Genomic DNA, 22,293 nt, shown 5'->3' with positions numbered 1-22,293 from the left:
ATTCATTATCATTGTCAGACAGGGTTCAAATCAGAATAACCCTTTTCTCAGTTAGGACACGCTGACTCGATTACATGGATGACATCCGCGCCTGCATCAATTTTCGTCCCTTTAAAAAAAGAACAGAATTGAGACCAAACTGTTAATCGTACAACAAAAGCTGCAAATTGAGCAAATATTGCAAAAGAATATCGGAAAAGATACTAATTTGATACAATTTCCTTTCGTATTGTAAAACGTACTTTGTCGTATACTTACTCCTTGCACAAAATAAATTTCGAGCAAAGAGCAAAATTATTAGTCTTCCAATCTAAAAAAGTACAAAAGAAGAAAATAGAAATCCAATTCATTCTTTGCCATACCATGTTCCAGGGATCTCCCTAAAGAATGGAACAGTGGCGCTCCTCCATCCTGTTCTAATCCCAGCTCCATCCTGTTGATTTTCAAAGTTAGGGTATTTCTTCCAATTTTTACCCAGCAAAGCCTGTTATTTTGCTCAAAACTGGAAATTTCAGATGTAAAGCTGAAGTTGCAGTAAATGACTTGCATTATGTCTGAAAAAGGCAAAAAGCAACAGCCGCTCTCCTTTTGAGAGGTGTGCGCCCCCTCCAGACCTCCCCCCTCACGACACGTACCCTGTGCCCGGCACCCTTCCCCCATCCTGCTCTATATTTCTAGGGAGATCCCTGATGTTCTGTATTAAAGGTCGTTGTAAAACCTTCATAATGAAGGCAATTTGTTTTTTGTCCAACTTTTATTTCTTTGCATGCTTGCATCAATTTTGCAGCACCCATAGGATGTCATCCATGTAGTCAAATAAGTATGGCCTTAAAGCACAGCTAGAATAAGGACTATGTTTACGCTGAAATGGCAACTGCTGTGGGTCACACTGTTACATTGTTCATGTGGAATGAATTTGTTGGGCTTCGCAATGGATCAGTGGAAGATGTTCTGCCGAAGATGTAGTTAATGGACTGTAGTTGGTAATTACAAACAACTTTAAAAGTGATGAATTTTGATATCATCTCATTGTTTTGTCAACATATGATGACGCTGGAAAAATATAAATGTTTTGCCATCTTCAACTACTGGTCATCCAACCTGCACAAGTGAACACCTCTACAAAAGGACCACCTGGCCAATGTGACCACTTTTGGTGGTCCCATAGATAACAATATCCTGTCTATAGTGACCACCTGTCCATATAGACCAGATTTTATCAGTCTGCTGAGTGGTCTTCTTGGGCAGTTTTGACTGTATGCCTTTCTATAAAATGGAACTTGGGGGTTGATGTACATGCAATACAATGTGTATACTTAGAAACATTATCGGTGTAGCCCTCTATAGAACTGAATCTGGACACATCTATTGATAACCTTAACCACAAGCTGCTACTTCTGTCTTGTCCATTCACACATATAATTTTGGGCAGAAATTGTAGGCTAATGAGTCTGTAAACATGTTTCCAGAAGAGCAGACATGGTGTCTCAGGTAACGTTCTATGTGTTACACAGATGCACTGTGCTATGACTATCAAGTAGACAAACGCTTCCAACTAGTAACTCCCCTTTTAATAGTTGGTTGCCCTTTTTTCAAAGAATGGGGGCAGGCCCATTTGGCCGAGGAGGATGGTAATTAAATGCAACAGATTTATGACAATTGAAGGTTTAACATGATGGCCTGTTCAGTAATTACATGTCCTTTTGTTTGGTACATTTATATGTGAGGTTAGAGCTGTGTTACTGGCCTATACTTTAAATGCCTTTGAGTTCGCAGCTATTTAATTTTGTGGTAGGGAGAAAATTGAGTGTCCAGTGGTTTTTAGTTTGCAGTTAAAACAAGGAATAGGCTCGCGAAAGACAGCATTTTCGCAATGGTTTTAAGTTCGCCATGAAGAGGTTACCGCAAAACATAAAACTACCACAAAAATGTCAACATTTACAGTAAGTGGCAAATCTGGAGGAGGTGTTTGGGGTTAGCAGGTCCAGGTCAGGTCGCACCTTGTCAGTCCAGTAAATAACCTCCAGATTACACTTGATTTCAAATGCTCCTGGTGATTTTGGGAGTGCAAAATGATTGACAGCTAAAAGGCAGCTCACCTGACATTCATAAAGGCTTGTCACTCATCTTAAGATAGTTTACATGGACTAGAACAGGTAACTCCATGTTGGACATCAAAATACCATCTTTTGACTCATGTTATCATTTAAAAGTTTTTAAAAAGCCTGTTAGATGGTACAGTAAATGCATTCCAGTTCGCAGTGATTTAATTTCGTAGTAGGAAGAAAAATGGAGTGTTTGCAGTGGGGTTTAACAAGTATTTTCGCGATAGTTTTAAGTTAACAGGTTAAAAGGTTACTGCGAAAACCGCTACCTTTAAACTACCGCAAAGTTAAATGCATTTACGGTATCCTACAAGCTTTCGTCTGGCAACATGATTTCAACTGAAAGTTTGGAAACTGCTTAATATTTTTCTAATTTTACTGAGGAATGTGAATACTTTCAGTTAACAAGCTGCATGGTAGCAACAACTAACAATTAAGACAATGAAGTTGTACAAGTAATAATAATAATAATAGCCAACAGTCCTGATCTGTATGATATCTTTATTCATCAGTTACAGGGCAAGAGTTATGAAATCATGTCAGCCACGGAGACCGACTCAGATCTGGGGGGTACACACTAGGCAAATATTCATCACTACACAATACTCTTTAAGTACAGCTATACAGTGTTCTACACATGTTCCTTACACCAAAATTTCCTATACCCAAATCGGTTTCCTCCCCTTTTGATCACAATATTATAACGCCAATGATATGGTTTCGAATCTGTTTTTTCAGCCATTGATTTTGTTGTCTAACAGATACATTTACTCGTTCATTTAAAATCACCAATTTCACAAATTTCTCATGTTAGGGACATAAATTTATTGCAGACCATTCACTTATTCTGGTAGTTGGGGAGGAAACCTATTTTTCTCCAGATTGGGGCATATATACAAGTAGACTCGACGCAAGTCCCATGAAAAATCTTCAGAGCTATCCCGGGTGTCAAAAATCGTAGAAAAAGTTTGCATTAAGCCATGTAACGGAACCTATCATTAGAAAATATACTTTCTTTTTACGAAATCACTCGAGGAGAGGGTGAAAATAATGGACCCTTTGTTTTTCAATTTTGAAGTAGGAAAGTTGTGTTTAAGAAGCCTACACACTTTAGAAGGCACAGTCTGCAAAACTAGTTTTGCTGTGGAAACCCTACTTGGACACGGCCTGAACTCTGACTGGCGTTTCCGAAGGTTAGATCCTTTTTTTCGATTTTTTTCTTCTTCTTTACAACATGAAGGTTATAAACTAACATTGTTACGCATCTGTACATGCTGGCTGAGGTTTGAAAACCAACTTTGATCTCCTGCCAGTGAATTTCGTTAACCGTTCAACCAATCAGGAACTGTCATTAAGTAGACAACAGGTCTATCTATATCGTGACAACTGTTTTGGAAAATTGGGGACTACTATATTATATATGTACAGAGGTGCCTGACTGGCCAGTGTGGGCCGCCCATAAAGGTTCTGACATCCACATACCCATTTCCTACAACACTCATCAAAACACACAATTAAATATTAGTTTCCTACTGTTGAGAAGTCAACGCTGATGTGCAAGGAATTGTGCAAGTAAAAAAAGTCTACTTATCGGTACCAATACGCTAACATCCTCTACAGTATAGTAATTCTGAACACTTTAATATGTAAACGACTACTTTACTTTTTGTAAGAAATTAGAAAACAATCATCTCCTACGACCAAAGGCAATAATCTGTAAACACAATATTAACAAAGTTGTGACAGACCAAGGGACATCTCCTACCACATGACGTTCCACCACAGGTTTCCAATTTAAATATCCTTCATGACCACAACATTTTCCTTACACACAGAGGAAGGGGGACAGTCCATAATCAACACTATGCCAGACTTGACAGCACAATTATTAAGACCACACTCCTAAACTTAGCCTGTTGGTGGGGAGGGGGGTAGACTGAGTTAGACTGAAGTTTCTGACTGCAGTCTGAGAACAAACTTGTTGCTCTTTGGATCCTGGTAGTCTTCCTTGAGCTTGATGGTTGGAATACGCATGACAGTGACGAGCAGTGAGAAGCTCTGTTCCCGTAGAGCGAAGCTCATACCCGGCTCCAGCGAGTTGTGGAGAGGAAGGTCCGACACAAGAGTCCACTTTTGCTTCTTGTGAATTTCGCTCTCGTTCTGAATGGAGGGCCCGGGTGTTAGGTAGCGCTCCAGGAAGGCCTTGGGGGTACAATCGTGTACGATACAGAAAGCGAGGTGCTTGAGGATGCTGTCCATGGTGTGGTAAGGCTGCTGCTTGGTTACGCGCAGGTATTTCTGCATGGGGCGGGCGAACGCCGGGAAGATCGCCTGTGCAGCCTCGTGAGGATCCATCGGAACGGCCGGACCGCGCTCCTCGCTTAGCCGTTTGATATGTGTGAATGCCTCTTCCGTGGCACACACAAACCGCACTCTTCTCTTCTTCACCCTCCTCTCGTACTCTTGTTCCTCGTAGTACCTCTCCTTGTGGATCGACTCGTGACGACGCCCTGCCGCCGCGATCATGGCCCGCGTTTGTCCCGCCGAGGCGTTTCCCGGGTTCCCGTCCACGTCGTAGAACTTGAAGCCGGTGAGCTGTTTGGGCGCACGCGTGGGTATGTGCATCAGGGCCGGGTTGTACGGTGGGAAGTCACGGTAATATTGCTCGAGGAGCCACACGGCGGCCCGCTGTATGCTGAACTGGCCCACGTGGTAGAACCGGTTCTCTCCGTCGGTGTTCCTCACTACCTTGACGATAAACTGGGGCCTGAGGTGCCTGAGTTCGATTAGAATAACTGCTAGGTAGTGAATGAAGAGCAGTGCATCCACCAGGGAGACTGCGTACTGCACGATGTCCTGGTAGTTGGACGGGCGCTCGTCTAACACGCGGACTCCGTAGAAGAGCCAGTAGGACAACGTGTACACGAACACCAGGGCCATGATCATGGAACGGAACACGAACACGCGCGGCATGACCACCCTCGGTCTGCGGAAGAACAGCGCCCACGCCCCGATCAGGAGGATCAACAGCTTGAAGGCGAAGCTGATGAAGAGTCCATGGCACACGGTGTTACACGGGTCCAATGTCTCCTTCCACAGAACCAGTGGAAGCACTACGAAGGCGATAGGGGTGAGGAAAGCGAACAGGGACAACGTGGTGGCAATGACCACCCCGAGGTGCTGGATGCTGCCCAGCCCGATACTGTCCTCCATGTCCTTGGCCATCCTGGAGATGTCCTCCATGGACGTCTGCTCGCTGGTGCCGGTGATGGCCGTGGTGTTGTCTCCCCAGTTGTCATCCTAGTGAGCAACACAACAGCACCAAGGTTAGAGAACAGGAAAGGCAACTTCACTTTGCAACTAACAAAGTACATCATCATGGAAGCTCATCTGTGTTGGCAGTAATCAGGGTACAAGACTTAACTTTCTTCCAACATTAAGGTATTCACGGATCAAATTTTCAACGATCACTGTGAGTGTCGCCTTCTTCGGGATCAATAATGACCGATCACTTCTGAATGTAAACTCACTAGAGTTAAAGATCAACATGTCTAGTCAATGAAAAGCTACCTTATTCTTGTGCAAATGATGCACATTGCTTTCATTAAAACTTGCACCATAAAGAACAAAACAAATGGAAAGTTATGAGGGGTATGAACGATTTTCTGTTAACTGTAGGACAAACTATATTCATCATCAACAGAAGAATGGAGGCTGTTATGCTGACCTGAGGCAGGATCTGAACCTCGATGACCTCTTCTCCATCCTCCCCCTCGCCCCCTCCAGTGGTACTGTGTGGTGGAGTTTGTATGGTCACCGACCGGTCCGCCTTCAGGAGGGAACTGCTGGTGCTGTGGTTGTGGCGTCGTTTTCTCTCCCGGTCCCGATGCTTGTCTCGGTTGCGGTGCGACCGGTGGCTCACGTAGCTGCTATTGCCCGACCGTACGGACTCTGTCTCCATGGTTATGCTGTTTCTTTCACTGCCAGCTGATACTAAGATGCCTCTGTCACGTCATTTCTGTGAAGACGAAAAAACAATAAAACTTAGTTAGCCAGTCTCATTCTTAACAATCAAATTTGATTTTGAGTCAACAATTTGAACATTTTGTCATACTGCACTAGTCATCAGGGATGTCCCTGTAGCTCAACTGGTAGCAGCCTTACAGTTGAGCTCCTGGTTCCAATTACTTGGTAACTTGGAGACCCAGGTTCAATCCTGGGAAGGACATCGCCGTTGGTGCTGTACCATCTTTCTGAATAGATGTAAAATGGTGGTCCCATGTTCGAGAAGGTGCTTTGAGCACGTTTAAGGGGAAGGGCTAGCAACCCCTCCCTGCAAAACATACCCTGTTGTAGAAACAGCAAGGAAACTTGTTGCCCTATGTGCCACTAGGCACTACAATGGTCTGAATGAATGAACAAACAACAAACTCGTCATCAGATGACTAAAAGCTTACTTTAAAAATCAATGAGCAAAAACCAAGGTGTCCTTTGTTCAACTCGCAAAACTCGCAAACATGACAATAGCAGCCGCACGTTACATGTACATCACCACAGAGTAAACCCTGAGTGAGTACCTTATCATGGTTCATCATCCCTGACATTTCATTTCACCCTGAACATCACATCCGGTTGCTATGTACTTACAAACCACAGCCTTCAAAATACCAGGTGTCTATCCGAGATACAGTATCGCTCCTGACTTATTTTTCAAAAACCACAGAGACCTTGCCCAAGCCCAAGCAGCAAAAAAGGTTTGGGAAAGACATTGAAAGGCTTAACTGTTTCCATAACAATGGTATCCAAAGCAAAGACGGCAAACTATTTAGCTTCTTCCTGTAAGTCTGTCAGCGCTTTTCCTCCTAATTTGGCAGAAACACCCGTAGGTTCTTGTGGCCTGTCCATTACCCAGCTGCATGTGTAAACACATGTTTCAGGTGTGGGCACACACTAAAATAGTAAAGACGGCAATTTGAATTTCACAAAGACTTTTGGTTACTATATATCTATAATCTAACCAGACTAGGAGGAATTAAACAATTGAAAATCATCCTGTGAAAATAATAATGCTGTGGGGGCCTTCAGCTTGGAAAGCCTACATCTTCACATTGCAGTTCACATTCACAATGGTAGTGCGCCACTGGTGCATAGTAAACAAACAGCTAGGAACAATGGATAGCCAGCAGCCCCCTTCTTTGTATCAGGTATCAAGACATCAGTCAGGGAATGTGCAGGTTTGCCAACAAAACACAGGTGGACATCAATGGCCTTCTCCGGTTCTACATTCCTTCTTCAAGTTCTTGGTTATGCTCGTAGCGGATAGGCGATGTTCAATACTACTATAAATTCTATTAATACTTCAGTATTGTTCGTTCAGAAACACAGACTTAGTAGCTCCCATGTCTGGCATTGCATTACTCTATATATTAAGAACTGTCTCGAGTATGTCTATTCATACAACTTATCTTGATACGGTAATCCAATATGTGTTCTATCTTGTAGTGAGATTGTTTTTTCCACAAGAAACAGAATGTATCACATTCACAGCTCTCCCAGTTACCAGTAACATTCTTACATATACATCACTTATAAAAAGTATCACACTACTTATTTCTGTTAGCCTTCTAGACCCTACCCTCCCCTCTACCACAGAGAATAATGGCCACTACTTGGTACTGAAAAATACCAGCCAGTCCCCTGCTACCAGCCTCCTCTGAATTCCATACCTTTATTTGGCCCACTCCATCAATCACAAATCCCATTACCAATTATTAAGTAGGTAAACAGCGGACCCCTCTGACCTCCCCAACAAATCAGTAGCATGTGCTAGTGAAATGTTGGGCCCTCCCAGACCAAGCATGCCAACGTGTAGTACATGGAGCTGACATCCTACCATACTTAGTTATCCCAGCTATGTACAGCTCAAACAATCAGCGTGATCAACATCACATGATCAGGACTACCACGAACCATTAAGGACTTAAGTGGACGAACATAAGCCATAATTTATGACTCATAGCTGTTGTAGGACAGGCAAAAACAGAACAAGAAGGCGACATAAAAATGCAGGTACCCACCCAATCAAATGGATAAGCAATTTACTGCTGAATCATTGCCACCAAATTGTTATGTCTATTGCAGTCTGTGAAGAAGTACATAATTGTGACCACAAAAACATATTATCTAAATAAATATCCAGCATCACCACAGTTCACAGGGTTCTAGTACATTTTAGCATATTGCGCCATCACGCTATCATTTGCAACCATAATGCTAAAATTGAGGACCATTACGTTTTTACTAAATTGTGTGATAAATCCATTTTTTTACATTTGATCTGACATCATCTTAGATCAAAGGTAAAAAAAATGGATGTCAATATGACCCTCCAAACTGACAAAGAATCAATCTTATCATTACATGTGGCCTAAAAAAAGAAAAAAGAATTAAGTCCCCTCATGGGTACCCTTAGAATGCCAAACTTTTTAATTTTAGATTAGATATTCAAAATCTCTTCACTGTACAGACTTCCCTTAACACCATCCCCGAGATTGGTTGCTTCACTACATCACCATTATCATTACACAAAATAAAATCCTGCCTAGAACATCACTCCAGCTGTTAGGCAGCTAACAATCTGATGAAACTTTCCCATACGCAAGCAGCCCTCTCCAAAAACTGCACTTCATCATCTGTTGTTGGCACCGTTATCAGTGTGATATGCCACAACTCCAGTTGCTATCATCGAGTCAACATGGAAGAAAGCCTTTCCTTATCACCCATCTCCGAGTACGGGTTTTAGGAAGTACAGTTCTACAAACAGTTGGCTATCCACAGGCCTGAGGACATGGGAGATGAGACCTAAGGCTGGGTGGGCCTCGTTTTGTAGAGGAAACTTCAAAGGAGAAAATCACTTCAGTCCAAGTGGCAATGAGGAAAGGACCCTCCAGATACCGCAGGCCTGATAGTGAGAGGATTCGGGCTGTGAAAAAAATCAGCACAGTCGAAGCACCGTGTGCAGTAGATATCAACTCTTTACTAACATTCATCTGTGCCAAAAGATTCTTCTCATATGAACTAAACCACCATTCTAAACAAACCTCAGTCTGTCGCAGTAAGCATAGGAGGCAGTCTGAATGCATTTGAAGCACAGCAAGCTACAATTCACTGTTAATGGTAGCTGGCCCACTTTATCCTAAGCATTGTCAATAGATTAATTGGGAAGTGTAATTAGAAACTTAAATTCTAGGTAGCACGTTATCATTTATCCTTAATTCGGACTTATGGACAAATCGGTCGCATTAGGCAGTCAGACACCAGATTGTCAAAACGGAGCGCCCAACGATGTAAGTGTTCACAGCCTACTTTTGCCTGACAACCCATGAATACGATGAAACAGTGCAAAAAACTTGTTCCCGAAACCTTTTGCAAGACAAGTTAACTTACTAGGCTTGCCAACCCCCTTAAATTTACCGTTAAGCATTGCCAAGATCCCCCATGCAGACCCTCATACTGATAGGGCACCTGGAGCTCCCTCATTGACTGACCTGTTCTGCCCAAGTGTTTGCTCGCCACCCAGCCTCCATTTGTCTGTGGCCTCTCTGAGACAAAGGTCACCAGACCACAACTCAACATCATAGTTAACCTTCAAATACCAATGTCTACAAACAGGAAGACAATTCTCTACCTCCCAAGTCATGAATATTTTAACCACCGTCAAAGCAGCAGTGTAGAAAATTCAATGACTTTGTCAGAGTGCCCTTTGTAATAAACAATACCATCTATTGCATGCCAAAAATCACTGTAGGAATTTCTTTAACTATCAGTCAATTGAGAAAATTAAGTCTTCAATATCTTTTCTCAATATCTGCAGCTAGAATAAATACCAGTCTACCTAATCAATAGCAAACAACAGCAAAACTGACTGGGGTACTTTACCGTTACTGGATGAAACAAAAGAAAATATCTGAACAAAACATACTTGTACCTGGGAACAGTTAGTCTAGCCATGAAAGCAAAAAGATCTGAGGAAAAAACAAACACACTTGTGGCTGGCCAGGTACAAGAGTATTTGCCCAACTTCACAGCACCTGTCTGTAGTGACTGATGAGAAAGAAAGGTGGCCTTGGGTGAGATTTATTTAGGATTATCTACCACTATGGTCAATTCAAACATATCCACTACACAAGGACCTAATGTATGACGGAGTCAACCTTGAATGGAGTATACCTTTACCTGCTAACCAAGACATATTTGGTGAGTAAACTACACTATACTACTCAGCAGGACACGAATGCATTCACCCATTCATTTTGCTGATTCTTTCAGTACACGTGTGTACATCTTTCCCACTACTATATCATTGTGAAAACTTTTAGGATAGAAGACCTCAGAAACAAATTTCCCATTCACAAACTAGTGTACTATTTCATAATTATGTTTATAAAGAAAGTTGTGTTAATATTCACATGAACAGATTTATCGTTTGCTATTACAGCAAGACAGCTTTCTAAAATATTTTCATTCTATATGATATGGAATATAACAAATAAAAACAATGGTATAATTCTACAGGGAGCATATCAACAATTGATAAGATACCTTGATATATGTAGTTCTCTCATATCAAGGCAGCACACTGAGAATTCTTTGTCACCCACCATAGTATATATGCCGCACACAAACCTCTTTGCCTATCAGGTTTACCCTCTCCAAGAGGCACTCAACACTTCTTAATCTGTCCAGGGTACAGCCACCATGTATCATGTAGAAATGCCATGACAGGACAAGGTTGGTGAAGCTGTGTGGGCAGGACGTGTCACCACATTCCAACAACCTTTCTGAAAATGTACCCAGCTTTGCGAGGAAACATCTCGACCATGCTGTCCAAAAACAACACTTAAGGAGCCAGCAAGTTAGCTTTGACCTTGAGTTTGGTCAGAAACATGTACAACACCATAAACAGTTGAACTTGAATCCAAGAACTCCCATGGGGTCCGAATCATCACAGGAAAAGAAAGACTCCAGTTTGCCCTTAAATAGTTCTTCATTTATGGTCTAAACATTGAAAACAACATAAACAGAACTTCTTTGGAGGCTCTCTAGACCGTGCTCGCTAAACTAGTTCCTGAACAGCAAACATAAAAGCTAGCTGAAATCCTGCCAAAACGCAGACAAGGTAATACTGTACTAGGCTACATTCTTGCTGTAAGCCTTTCTCAGAATACAGCTGTAGGCAGACTGACCTGACATTACCAGAACAATGTTGTCAGACCGTGTTACAGGAAATACCACACTGTAAGACAACTCCATCTACAGTCAAACCTGCCCAAGGCGACCACCAGGCGGACCGAGCAAAAACGGTCGCGATGGACAGGTGGTCGCCATGAAGAGGATTCCACTCACATGTTTCCAGGTCGAGGTTTTCAAATACAGTACGTAAATGATGGAAAATTATGTGAATTTAGACAGCATGACCCTCGCCAGGTTCAATTCTCATTGACAGAAAGATCCTACAAAAATTACATTTTCCGTTATCGATGTGATAATTGCATACCGCTACATCGTGTACAAATTTTCGTCATAATTTTGACTACAAAACGATACATTGAATAGTACACACACACACACACGCACATCGTCGAAGTTTTAAGGCCTAAGACAGATCCCTAGAAAACGCCTGCTGGTCCCAGCCTTTTTTGGGTCGCCGACCGCTGGATGAAAGGGTAAAAAAATTTTCGATCTGACAACTAAAGATGAAAACGGAACGCGTTAACGGTGTGATTTCGTCGCGCCGCGCCGCGAAGCTCTGTGCCACCGCATCGAAGGGTAAGTCAGTGCAGCAGAACGCACAGCGTCCAATAAAGGTTTGTGAGATTCATGGAAATAAAAAGAAAATAAGAATTTTGATTTTCACCAATAACTAGAGTATTCGTAAATGTTCATACACAAAATCATCGTGTTTTAGAAAGGTCAGCGGTACGCCAAATCCGGGCCGCCCGAAATCCAAGATGGCGTCGGGACCATGGAACAACATTTCTCGCCTGATGTTTTGCCCGCCGCGAAGTCATTTTTCGGCGGAATTTAGCAAGACACAGACACATTTTTGTTGAAAATACAAGAAATAGATAGTAATTTCCGTGAAATCTGACTTTTTGACGCCATGCACTACGTATTCGTTTTGAAAATTGAGTTTAAACGGAACTGAGTTCACGTTAAACTTTAAGATTACGATAGGCACAACAACATCACAAACATTTGTCTTTACAATGTTTATAGGGGGAACGTTTTATTAAAACACTTTATGGAGGAATCGATGGTATAACATTGCTATTCTATATATGTTTGATCTTATTTTTGTCCTTTAAAGTCTTGAAAACATTTCCGTGAAATCCGACAGCAAAATGATCTGATGTCACCACACGCTTGAAAATTAGGCGACCGCCATGGGCAGGGATTGTGCTCTGTGCGGTCCCAATTCGTTGCGGTCGGTCGCGTTGGACGGGTGGTCGCCTTGGGCAGGCAGCTTAATGCTTGTGCCTATGGGGAAAATTTTCGGGACCGAGAAAAAGCGGTCGCCATGGCCAGGTGGTCGCGTTGAAAAGGTGGTCGCCTAGGCAGGTTTGACTGTATATCAACTTTCCCTGAACCTGGCAGACTTTTCTATTTACTCTTGTTATGCACAGGTAAACATTTTTATGATCTTTTCCGGCCAACATATTTCTGTGTAACACAAAGAAGCTCACATTTCTGTTGCTGTTATAAATCATTGTGAATGTAATAGAGTGGACTCTCAATAGTGGTCCCCTATCTTCCAACACACCTGACAATGTTATCTTACTCTAGCAAACTTTCAGCTGTCCCCAATCCATCACACTGTACCCTGCAGGCTATTACAGCCGGCAACTTTCTCCCCCCAGGCCCACAGCCCAGAAACGTACACACATGATGGTATTTACCTGAACCTTTTGACCTTCCTGGGATGAGATGCAAGTCTGGCAGAAAAGACAGGGGGCTAAGAGGATCTCATACAAGTGTGTGGATGTCACCTTGGTTGGACATGCTTGAGCCTGATCTGATGCCCAAATCTCTCCCAGAAACCCATTAGCAGCCATCAGGAGGCTGGCATGCATGCAGAAACAGCAGAAACGGTGCAAGCAGCTCCGCGTCACTCTTAAACTCACGGACATGACTTTCGAATTTGTCTTCTACTCAAGGACAATGAGGTCCCTTCCCGCGCTGGGCACAAAACGTGCGGAGCAGTGCATAATAGCCCTGGCGGTACAGAGATGCTTTTGTGAGGCTTGCCCCTTTGTGGAATGTTGGCTGTCACTTTGGTGCTTCAGGTTGCATACATATGCATGGTTCCGTCCTGCATTTGAGCGGTCAGAGGGGAAAACAGGGCAGCTGCCAAACAGCAGCAGGACAATGTCACTTGTCAGGCAGCATGTTCAACGGCTAGAGGAGAAACTCCTGTACGTAGGATCGCTGGCTGATAATCCTGTCTACAGCACTTGGGCAGCCTTGAAACTAGTAAGTTAGAGTTCAACAGCAGACAGGAATGCCTCTAATCTGCTGTCTGCAAGGTTTAACTTGGGTAGTACAGCCTCAACTGTTATTTGAAGTAACTTATCTAAACCTTACGTTTCAATAAGTCGGCGTATCAGTGACATATCACCAGAAATTGAACCAAGATAGCATTAGGATAAGCAGAGAACAAGATAACGGTGTGCCTATTTTTAAATATCACCAGGCAAGAGCAAACTGGAAGATGTGACTGTAACTTCATTGTGGACCGTGACGCCTAACTTTTATCCCTATCTTCTTTTGTGCAGTAGCAACTGCAAGTGAACTAAAGATTTGCAATATCAACTGTCTCCAACCACAAATAATAGGAACTAAGGACGGTAAAATGTTTAAGAAGGCTACACCACTTTATTTCTCAAAGAAAACCAGTGAAATGGGCAGAAAAATGAACATACACAAAACAGCGAGAAGATCTAACCAGGCTCTTGAGAAGATTTAACCGAACTGTAGATCTATACATGCTTGAATTAGTGGTCAACGTGACATACAGTGTATAACAGAAGACTCCCAAGTTAAACGTTATATGTCTCATTCATTGAAAACAAATGTCATTCAAAGCATGCTACTTTTTTTTAATGGTAGTGAAATCAATTCATACCAGAATAGTACTGAATGCTTGGAGGTTACATAACTTGTAACACAATTAAATGGTCTAGATTTACTTGCATATCAAATATCAACATTTTGTGATTTAACCAGATACTTCATGAATGACCTTTGAGCCTTAGAAATCTATATTACAACATGGCATGACTTAATCAAAGGCAAAGAAAGATATTTTAATGGAATCTAATTAATCATAAGTGGCAAACACCAGGCACGTACTATGTCTTCACTGTTAGTTTTTAGTCTTAAACTTTCAGTGTGTTTATAATAATTGATGTAATAAGTATGGATAGCCAAACACCGCCATTCTTGTCATGTATTTGTTTGAAGATATGTCAAAATTGGAGGTCACAGACAGACACAGCGGTAACGACATTAGTCCAAGTTGATTCCTTGTGGTGACTGTGCTCAGACAATTTAAATACATTGTCTGGCACTCCAATCAACAGACTCTGAGTAGCAAACTGAGGCAACATGCCTACATATCAGTCAGAGACTCAGACAGCAATCCTACTAGCTAGCAAAGTACCATCATGTGGGCACTGATTTCAGGCGCCCACATTACCGTACGGTATTCCTTTGTGGTGCCGTAATACATTCGGCGGCCTAGATCTGAGATACTGTTGTATTATTCATGAGGATGCATTTATTTACCGGTTATCTCTTTCAGGTAAAACCTTTCCTTTGTCTGCACAAAGACGTCGGGCCACCCCGCCACAAACACTGCCCACTGGCCAAGCCAACTGACCCCTTTCACAGGCACAGTGTGCTGAAGCCTTGAGAGTGTTGTTCTTTCTCCTCTAACCAAAATACCATGGTGCACACAGTGCTGCTGCCAGTGTTACAGCCCAGCACAGCTGCTGTTTGGATAAACATGGGCTCCCAGTGGGGACCTTCAAAAGTCAACCTTGACTGCAGCATCAGAGACTATTAAAAGTCCCTGCATTTTCTTCCATACTGTGGCGTGGTTCAGTCACAAGTATCCACTTGTGTACACATAGCATTGCTATGTGTAATAACACAGCTATGCGAGCAGGCGAAAAGCACACACTCTGTACTAACCTTTGAACTGCCTCTGGCCAATCCCCACCGAGCCGTCCCCTCTATGCACACAATGCTTTCCACGGCCGAACCGCACAATCCGCCCACTGTGAACATTTGTTACCTTGGTGCGAATAATTAGAACCATTCCAACAAGGTTGAAGGCGTCCAACACTGCAAATCTAAAGGGCCATTTTCCAGCCCGCAAGACAACCGACCGCGCTGTCTGTTAGGGTAGCCAAGAATCTCGCAACCAAGGTCAAGAATTTGGTACATGGTCCACCAGATGTCTTCTGTCCTACAAACCCCATTAAAGTAGGTCTTTCCCAGAAGACAAAGTGTGTCTTAACAGCCAATATAGGAGGCCTACATACTTAATTATGGACTACAATGTCTCTATATCCTTCGGAAGCATCTCCTAAAGAACACATTTATATGCAAATGAGCATCAAGACATGTTGGCACCTGGCAAATACATGGGGACCAGGGGAAAGAACTATATAATATCACTGATGCTTGAAATATAACGGGGGGTGCCCAAATATCGGACGTTTTTTTACGCGCTGGAACTCACGGCGCTCCATTGCTGGTTGCCAGAGAATGGTCATGTTTTAATGAATGAATTTTGAACACATTCATCTAAAGACCATACTTGGACAAAAAATGTATTCATACTGTTCATGGGCCCTTCATGCTCCGCGTTACATGCGGAAGACGCTGTGAGACATTTTCTCGAATGTACCTTCTGATTTAGTGCTACGCCAGATAGTGTGCCTAACTTCCTACGCTTTGGTAATTTTGCTCTCTTCGGAAGTTAGTGATGAAGTTAGGGAAATGTAAATTAGGCTTGAAGTCTGCTATATTCTAGCTTTCTTTTGACCGGAAAATTTTGACTGTGTGCACTTCTCACGTCATGTGAGAAGGGCTATATCTAGCGCATCCCAGTTCATGTTTCCACGGGAAATAGGCTACTACGCGGCCCGACGTACGTATTGAATACGGCCCGACTTACGAAATCATTACGAATAAACGACACCGCTGACATCAACAATACTCCGTCTACTTATTGGGAAATATCTTCGCCATCTCTGTATTCAGTTTCCTTTTCATAGACGGTACGAATCACATGTTAGAGCGTAACAAAACTGTGCGTTGAATTGTTTCGCCACCATCGCGGCCCCCAAAAATGGCGGGAAAACAACGTCGTCAGACGACAGCAATGTTTACGTTGTTTTTCTTTGGTCGGTTTTCTTCTCAACAAACACTTAAAGACCCAAATTTTTAGTGTTTTATGAAGTTATTTTTCTTATGTGTATGATAGCTGTGTGACTTATGTATCTGCTTGGCACAGGTCGTATATTTAGGTGCCGGGCCGTCTAGCTACGCAGTGACCCTCTACTTAGCGCTACCATCATTATTGTCAAAATACTACTTTTCGACAAAACAAGAAATGAATATGTACACATATGTTTTGAATGTAAATGACAATCATGTGCATGAACTTGGGTTATTTACCTTCCTTATCAGCTTAGTTATTGGACACAAACACGGCGTACTTATGCAAAATAAGATCAGTAAAAAACCCGTGCGATGTTAGGGCGCGTCGATGTTCGGGCGCCCCCCGTTAGAATACGGTCTGCACCAAAACACATTAGCAGGTAATCTTTTAGTTTTAGCACTTAACTTCTCAATCTTGAATTGAAATAATTGATGAGCTTGACGCCATCCATACAATATTTTGATTAAAAATTGAAATTAAAACACACTTAAATTTTTACACAACTTCAATGCTCGATTAATCTATCACTGAAAACATTCCAAGAATTTCCTTCCCCCTAGTGTTAATCAAGTAGAAACAAAAAAATGTATGCAAATTTTCTCTCTTTACATTCCATGATTGTAACTGTAGCAATATCTAGGTTGATGAAGGTTAGACATCCATGTAATAAGAAATGCAAAAAAACAGTTGCTCAAGCAACTGGATCAAATTTTACCCAGTTGCTTGAGTAACTGTTATTTTTGGTGAAGCTATATTGAAGTCAACTTCCAGAGCAGCCAGATCAAATGATTGATAAAATTGATATTCAATAATCTCAGTGAGTCCATGTTTTACTGATATGGGGCAAGAATGTCTCTCTAGTACAAACATCAGAACAGCTCAAGACGGTTGGAAAAGGTCTTATACAGGAACCCTGCTATCACAAGCCTACTTAATGTGATAAAGATACCCAAAACCCACTTGTGCTGGAATACCAAACAAGACTTTCTCTGCTCCAGTTGTTCTGAAGTGTTCTTGCATAACAGCAAGCTGGTCTCTTTTATTAATCGGTTGTGGCTTCTTACAAATACACAATCATTGTTGCATTTGATAAGCAACATAATGAACATCTGTGGGGCAAGATAACTAGATCTAAGCTGATCAAGACATGTTAAACATATCTGCTTGACTTTGGTTTTCAAGGAATTCACTTCAGCATTTCCAATGTTCTGATTTTCGTAATTCATCACTCAAACGTTGTCAGAGTTATTAAAATGAATAAGGTATATGGCTTGATTAATCCTCTATGAACGTCAGTTAATAATAAACATGAATATGGAAGCCACAATCTCATTCCTAAAAATCAAAACAAAGTGAAAGTACATTGTAATTTTTGTATTCTCGTAAGGAGGGTAACAGCGGCTTTGCTAAAATGACAAATGTAATCCATAAGACCCGTCAACAAAAACAAGTGTTTACCTGTGCTGTTACTGTGTTAGTTAGCCACACTTTCTGCAGAGCTTTTCCTCAGTTAAGTGTGCCTTGAAATATTTGTAATTTACCCTGATCTTAACATAATAGCATGTACCTACAACATCTTTTGTGGGCCATGAAATAACAAATATGTGCATGTGCATTGTATAATATCTTGTCTGTTTCTTCATAAATACAGAAATCCTAAACTTAAACTCTTTTTACCATGAGACATTAACAAAATATTGAAATCTATGCATGATCTAAGGTCATAATAATTTTAATATAGGACCCTATACACTGATCTAATTATTTTAATTAAATTTCAGTACATTTTGTACAGTAAACAACAACCCATCCAGTCTGTGGCCATTGAATTCTTGGTTGTGGCTGGGCATGTTAAACTGGTACAGCCTGACTCTGTCAGTGTTACACTTTTCCATGTTTGGTATATCACTGCCTGAGGAACTGTGTAGGGATTTTGTTCGCAGCTGTGAACAGGCAGGCTACCATCTCACAGATTAAAAGAAAGTCCCCACCCTGCACAAATCCTGTTGCTTCCAAGTCAACTAACAAGAAAAATGAAGGAATCACTGTACAGAAATGTACAATAAGATGTTGATCAACTGGTTTGTCTTTCTTCCCTTATCCATGGAACAAATCTGTAAAACTCCTGTATCAAATAACATTGATCAGCTAGAGATTAATTAGAATTTAGATGGTATCCTATTTCACATTAAGACAAATAGGGAAAGAAGCAAAATATTTTTTTTGGAAAATGCTCTTCAGAATACATGATTTATGTTGTTTCAGTACCGAAACATTTACTTCAATGGTACCTGTTTAAGTGTTTTGTTAAAATTTTGATACCAAACTGATTGGACAAAATGTTAACTACAGATCATATGCAATACACAATGATTACATCAATCCCTTGAATGCTATATGAATAGCTGCCTGTAATTTAGCTATTCAGGAGGAGTACTTTTCTTTTGGCAGATGTGGTATTAGGCAACTTGACATACGGTAGCAACAGTATAAAGCCAAGTGCGAGTTCTTTGGTCCGTCAAGAGTTTAAGTATATCTTGACACAAGGAAACATTAGCATTGACACTTGTTTGGAAAAAAACAGGTCTAAACTATCTGAATGTTGGCAAGCCAAAAGTAAAGGGCCTTACGTAAAGGATGATGTAGGTCAAAGTTCTTTGAGGTAAAAAGAAGTGTACATGGTGTAAACATAGCTATACAGAAAGTCAGACTGCCAGACACCACAATATTTACCAGTTTTCAACCTGGCAGAAAATAAAGCATGCCTTTGTTACTTCCTACATTTTATGTGTGTAGCATAATATATTCGAATGCAAAAACTTGCAACCCAGAAAAAAACATCCCATGCAAGCCGAACAACTAACACAGCGCGCGGGTAACGTTTCTCAAAAAGACTTACTGCTTCAATGAAAAACAGGAAAGGTTCTAGACCTCTTATAAAGCCAAGGTAAGACTGTCAGCAACATCAGGCTACCATGTGGCCCTATTGAAGAGGTGATGCTACAGGGAGTTGGTCCCAGTGTGCCAACCACTTCTGGAAGTGCCCACTGGGAGATGGTGATGACAGGTGTGCCAAGGTCTGTGTCTTCACAACAAGGTGACTGTAGCTCTAGCCTTTTAACCTTCTCCCTGCTGCCAAGCAACATCACCAGTAAAACTTTGGTGCCAAAACGCTACTTCAGCAGGGAGAAGGTTAATGTGAAATTGTTATTTTGGTAGATGTTAAGCTGCTAAAGTAACGAAGGTAAAACCATAGACCTCAATGTTGTAGATAATGTTATACTAAAACCTTTTCCAGTTGTATCTTTGCATCAACTTTTCATTTGCTTCAGTAAAGGTTGGAACTTGGATGCAAAAGTCCAAATAGCTGACCCAGCTGTACACAAACCATGTGTTATCCATCTAAAACAAGAAATTGGTTCCATGATACACTGTGAGATCCTAAGCCAAAAGAATGCTTGTTCCATCTGCTTGTGATCTTTCTTTCTGAACCCAACTGAAGTGACGGCCAACGGTTGTGGTTCCATCATCACCTGCTACGGGATTGTGCAGTTGTTTAGCGGATAAGAGCCAACGTAGATGAATTAGGAAGTAACGAACCAACAAAAACGTACAGGAATAAATATTCGTAACTCTTAACAAAGCCAGAAGGGAAACATTAGACAGAAACGAGGCACTTGAACTTCCTCTAAAGAGGAAATCGTAATTCAGCCCTTGCAACTAGACAGACTGACTCATGGAGCACTGGTCTGGCGGTTTTCACAGACAGTCCAAAGGGGTGCAAGAAACTCCAGTCTAATCCACTAGACCTTTCGAACAAGTGCACCCCAATGTGTGTACAGTATGTGTAACATCAAAGTACATAACCTTGACAAAGAACTTGTGTGTATCGTTAAGTACAACACAAACACAGCAGCTACCAACATGCCTGCGATCAAACATCTCAATGTAGTCTGTGCAGTCTCCATTGGAGTTTTCTGATTGAGGGTAATGACCCCAGGTAACAACTATTTCCACAGCAACCGTGTAAATGCTGTGATTTTCAATATAACATCACAAGAGATATACGGCCGCAATTATCAAAACGGCTGACAGGAAATAACAGTAATTTGGCTGTAGTTAAAACCATTGTAACAGAACTGCTGAGATGGAAAGATTGTAGCCCATTTCACTTCCCACATGTGGTTAGGGTCCATCTGTTTGAACCATTTCATCTCTACTTCCTACTGCTTAATAAACTAATGCTAGTATCTTGACTGTGAATAAACTTCCGCTAAACATACCAGTCCCTATTTTCTCCTCTGCCATCTACACCCCAACTATATGCAGTAAAATTACATATTTGTTCAACAATCCCACGATTCTAGCACTGTACAATATTACTGCCGCTTTCAATTAACATCTCCTAAAATAAACACAAGTATCATAGTTAATAACCATTACAATCCAATGCTTACGGTAATTTTACTGCATACATGACAAAGGTCAAGATAATAGCAACCTTACTAAGAAGATATGCTAACAAAAGACTATTACACTAACCTAACCCTAACTCTATTGAAGTAACTACATATTCTGAGTACTACAGTTTCTCTAGTACTGCATTTTTCTGTGTTCAAAGAGGGTCTATTTGAAATCTAACAAACGATCGGAGAGCAGAAACCACAACTGAAGCCCAGAAGTGCCTCTGAGACAACAACTGTTCAGCTGATGGTTTTTGCAGTCTTGGGGCCACTTCACACCCAAACCGCCCTCCCACCCTGCCCACTACACTGGACATGACCCCCTTTGGTCATCGTATATCTACGGGGCTTCTAATCCCATTTAGGCTATTTTACACCTTCCCTAAATACTCTTCATATTCAATTTACTCCACCTGTACACTTAGTTCACTTCCTTTGCTACCTCAAGGCGTACGCAAGGGTACAGAAAACTACAGATAGCTAGAAAATATGTCTTCCACACAACCGAAGTACACAATAGTGCAAATCACAGAAAGCCACGACCGGGATTCTTTCCCTTTGGCGATGAAACTAATTGCATCAAATAAGTTCAAACCCATCGGTGAACACAAAAACATCACGCTTATGGAATACTGACTTACTGGACAAGGAATCGGCAATGATTTAAAGCGTTGGGAAGAAGCAGGAAAGATAGAAAGTTACCAAAACCCTTGACTTGCGTCCCCGGTCAAGCAGGGGCAAAATGATGTATGCAAGCCACACAGAAAACATGGCAGCCTTGCTTGTGTGTGTGTATCGAGCGTTGCGGGAGGACATATCCCGACAGTTTGGCCGCTTACACCCCAAACTAGCGATCGGAAACACATACAAGGTCATACCAGATCAAATCACGGAAATATTGAAAGGGAAATTACCTGCAATCGCGTGTTTCAACCCGGAGAACTAGGCGACATCCCGTTCACAAAACACATAGTGCAGGAAGTAATGGCGCTGTTTAATTCTTCGCTCACCCTCCATCGGCCATTGTGTAGACTGATGAGAATTTCTTCTAATTTTCATAACTTTTGGTCACATAAAACACAAATTTTATTCCAATAATATCCTAGTATCATATGAAGATTGGGTTACTATTTACATGATGATAATGATATATGGTCAAATATAAAATGAAAGAAGTAGCAGCATTGGCAGGGAGGGGGTTCGGTTGACGGAA

At 41.7% G+C, this 22,293-nt stretch overlaps 1 protein-coding gene across 1 annotated transcript; it reads right to left on the bottom strand.

Annotated features, from left to right (window-relative positions):
• Positions 1-2,586: 2,586 nt before the first annotated feature.
• Positions 2,587-22,124, bottom strand: LOC136432469 (vang-like protein 2). Its single transcript, XM_066423781.1, has 3 exons — positions 21,995-22,124; positions 5,833-6,123; positions 2,587-5,405 (listed from the first exon to the last, which is right to left on the bottom strand). Exons 2-3 carry the CDS (start codon positions 6,064-6,066, stop codon positions 4,047-4,049), a joined length of 1,593 nt encoding a protein of 530 aa, XP_066279878.1. The 5' UTR covers positions 6,067-6,123; positions 21,995-22,124; the 3' UTR covers positions 2,587-4,046.
• Between the last annotated feature and the right edge of the window lie 169 nt (positions 22,125-22,293).

The sequence above is a fragment of the Branchiostoma lanceolatum genome, chromosome 4 (assembly GCF_035083965.1).
Source record: "Branchiostoma lanceolatum isolate klBraLanc5 chromosome 4, klBraLanc5.hap2, whole genome shotgun sequence".
Classification (NCBI taxonomy): Eukaryota; Metazoa; Chordata; class Leptocardii; order Amphioxiformes; family Branchiostomatidae; genus Branchiostoma; species Branchiostoma lanceolatum.
This window is presented reverse-complemented; position numbering and strand designations above follow the sequence as displayed.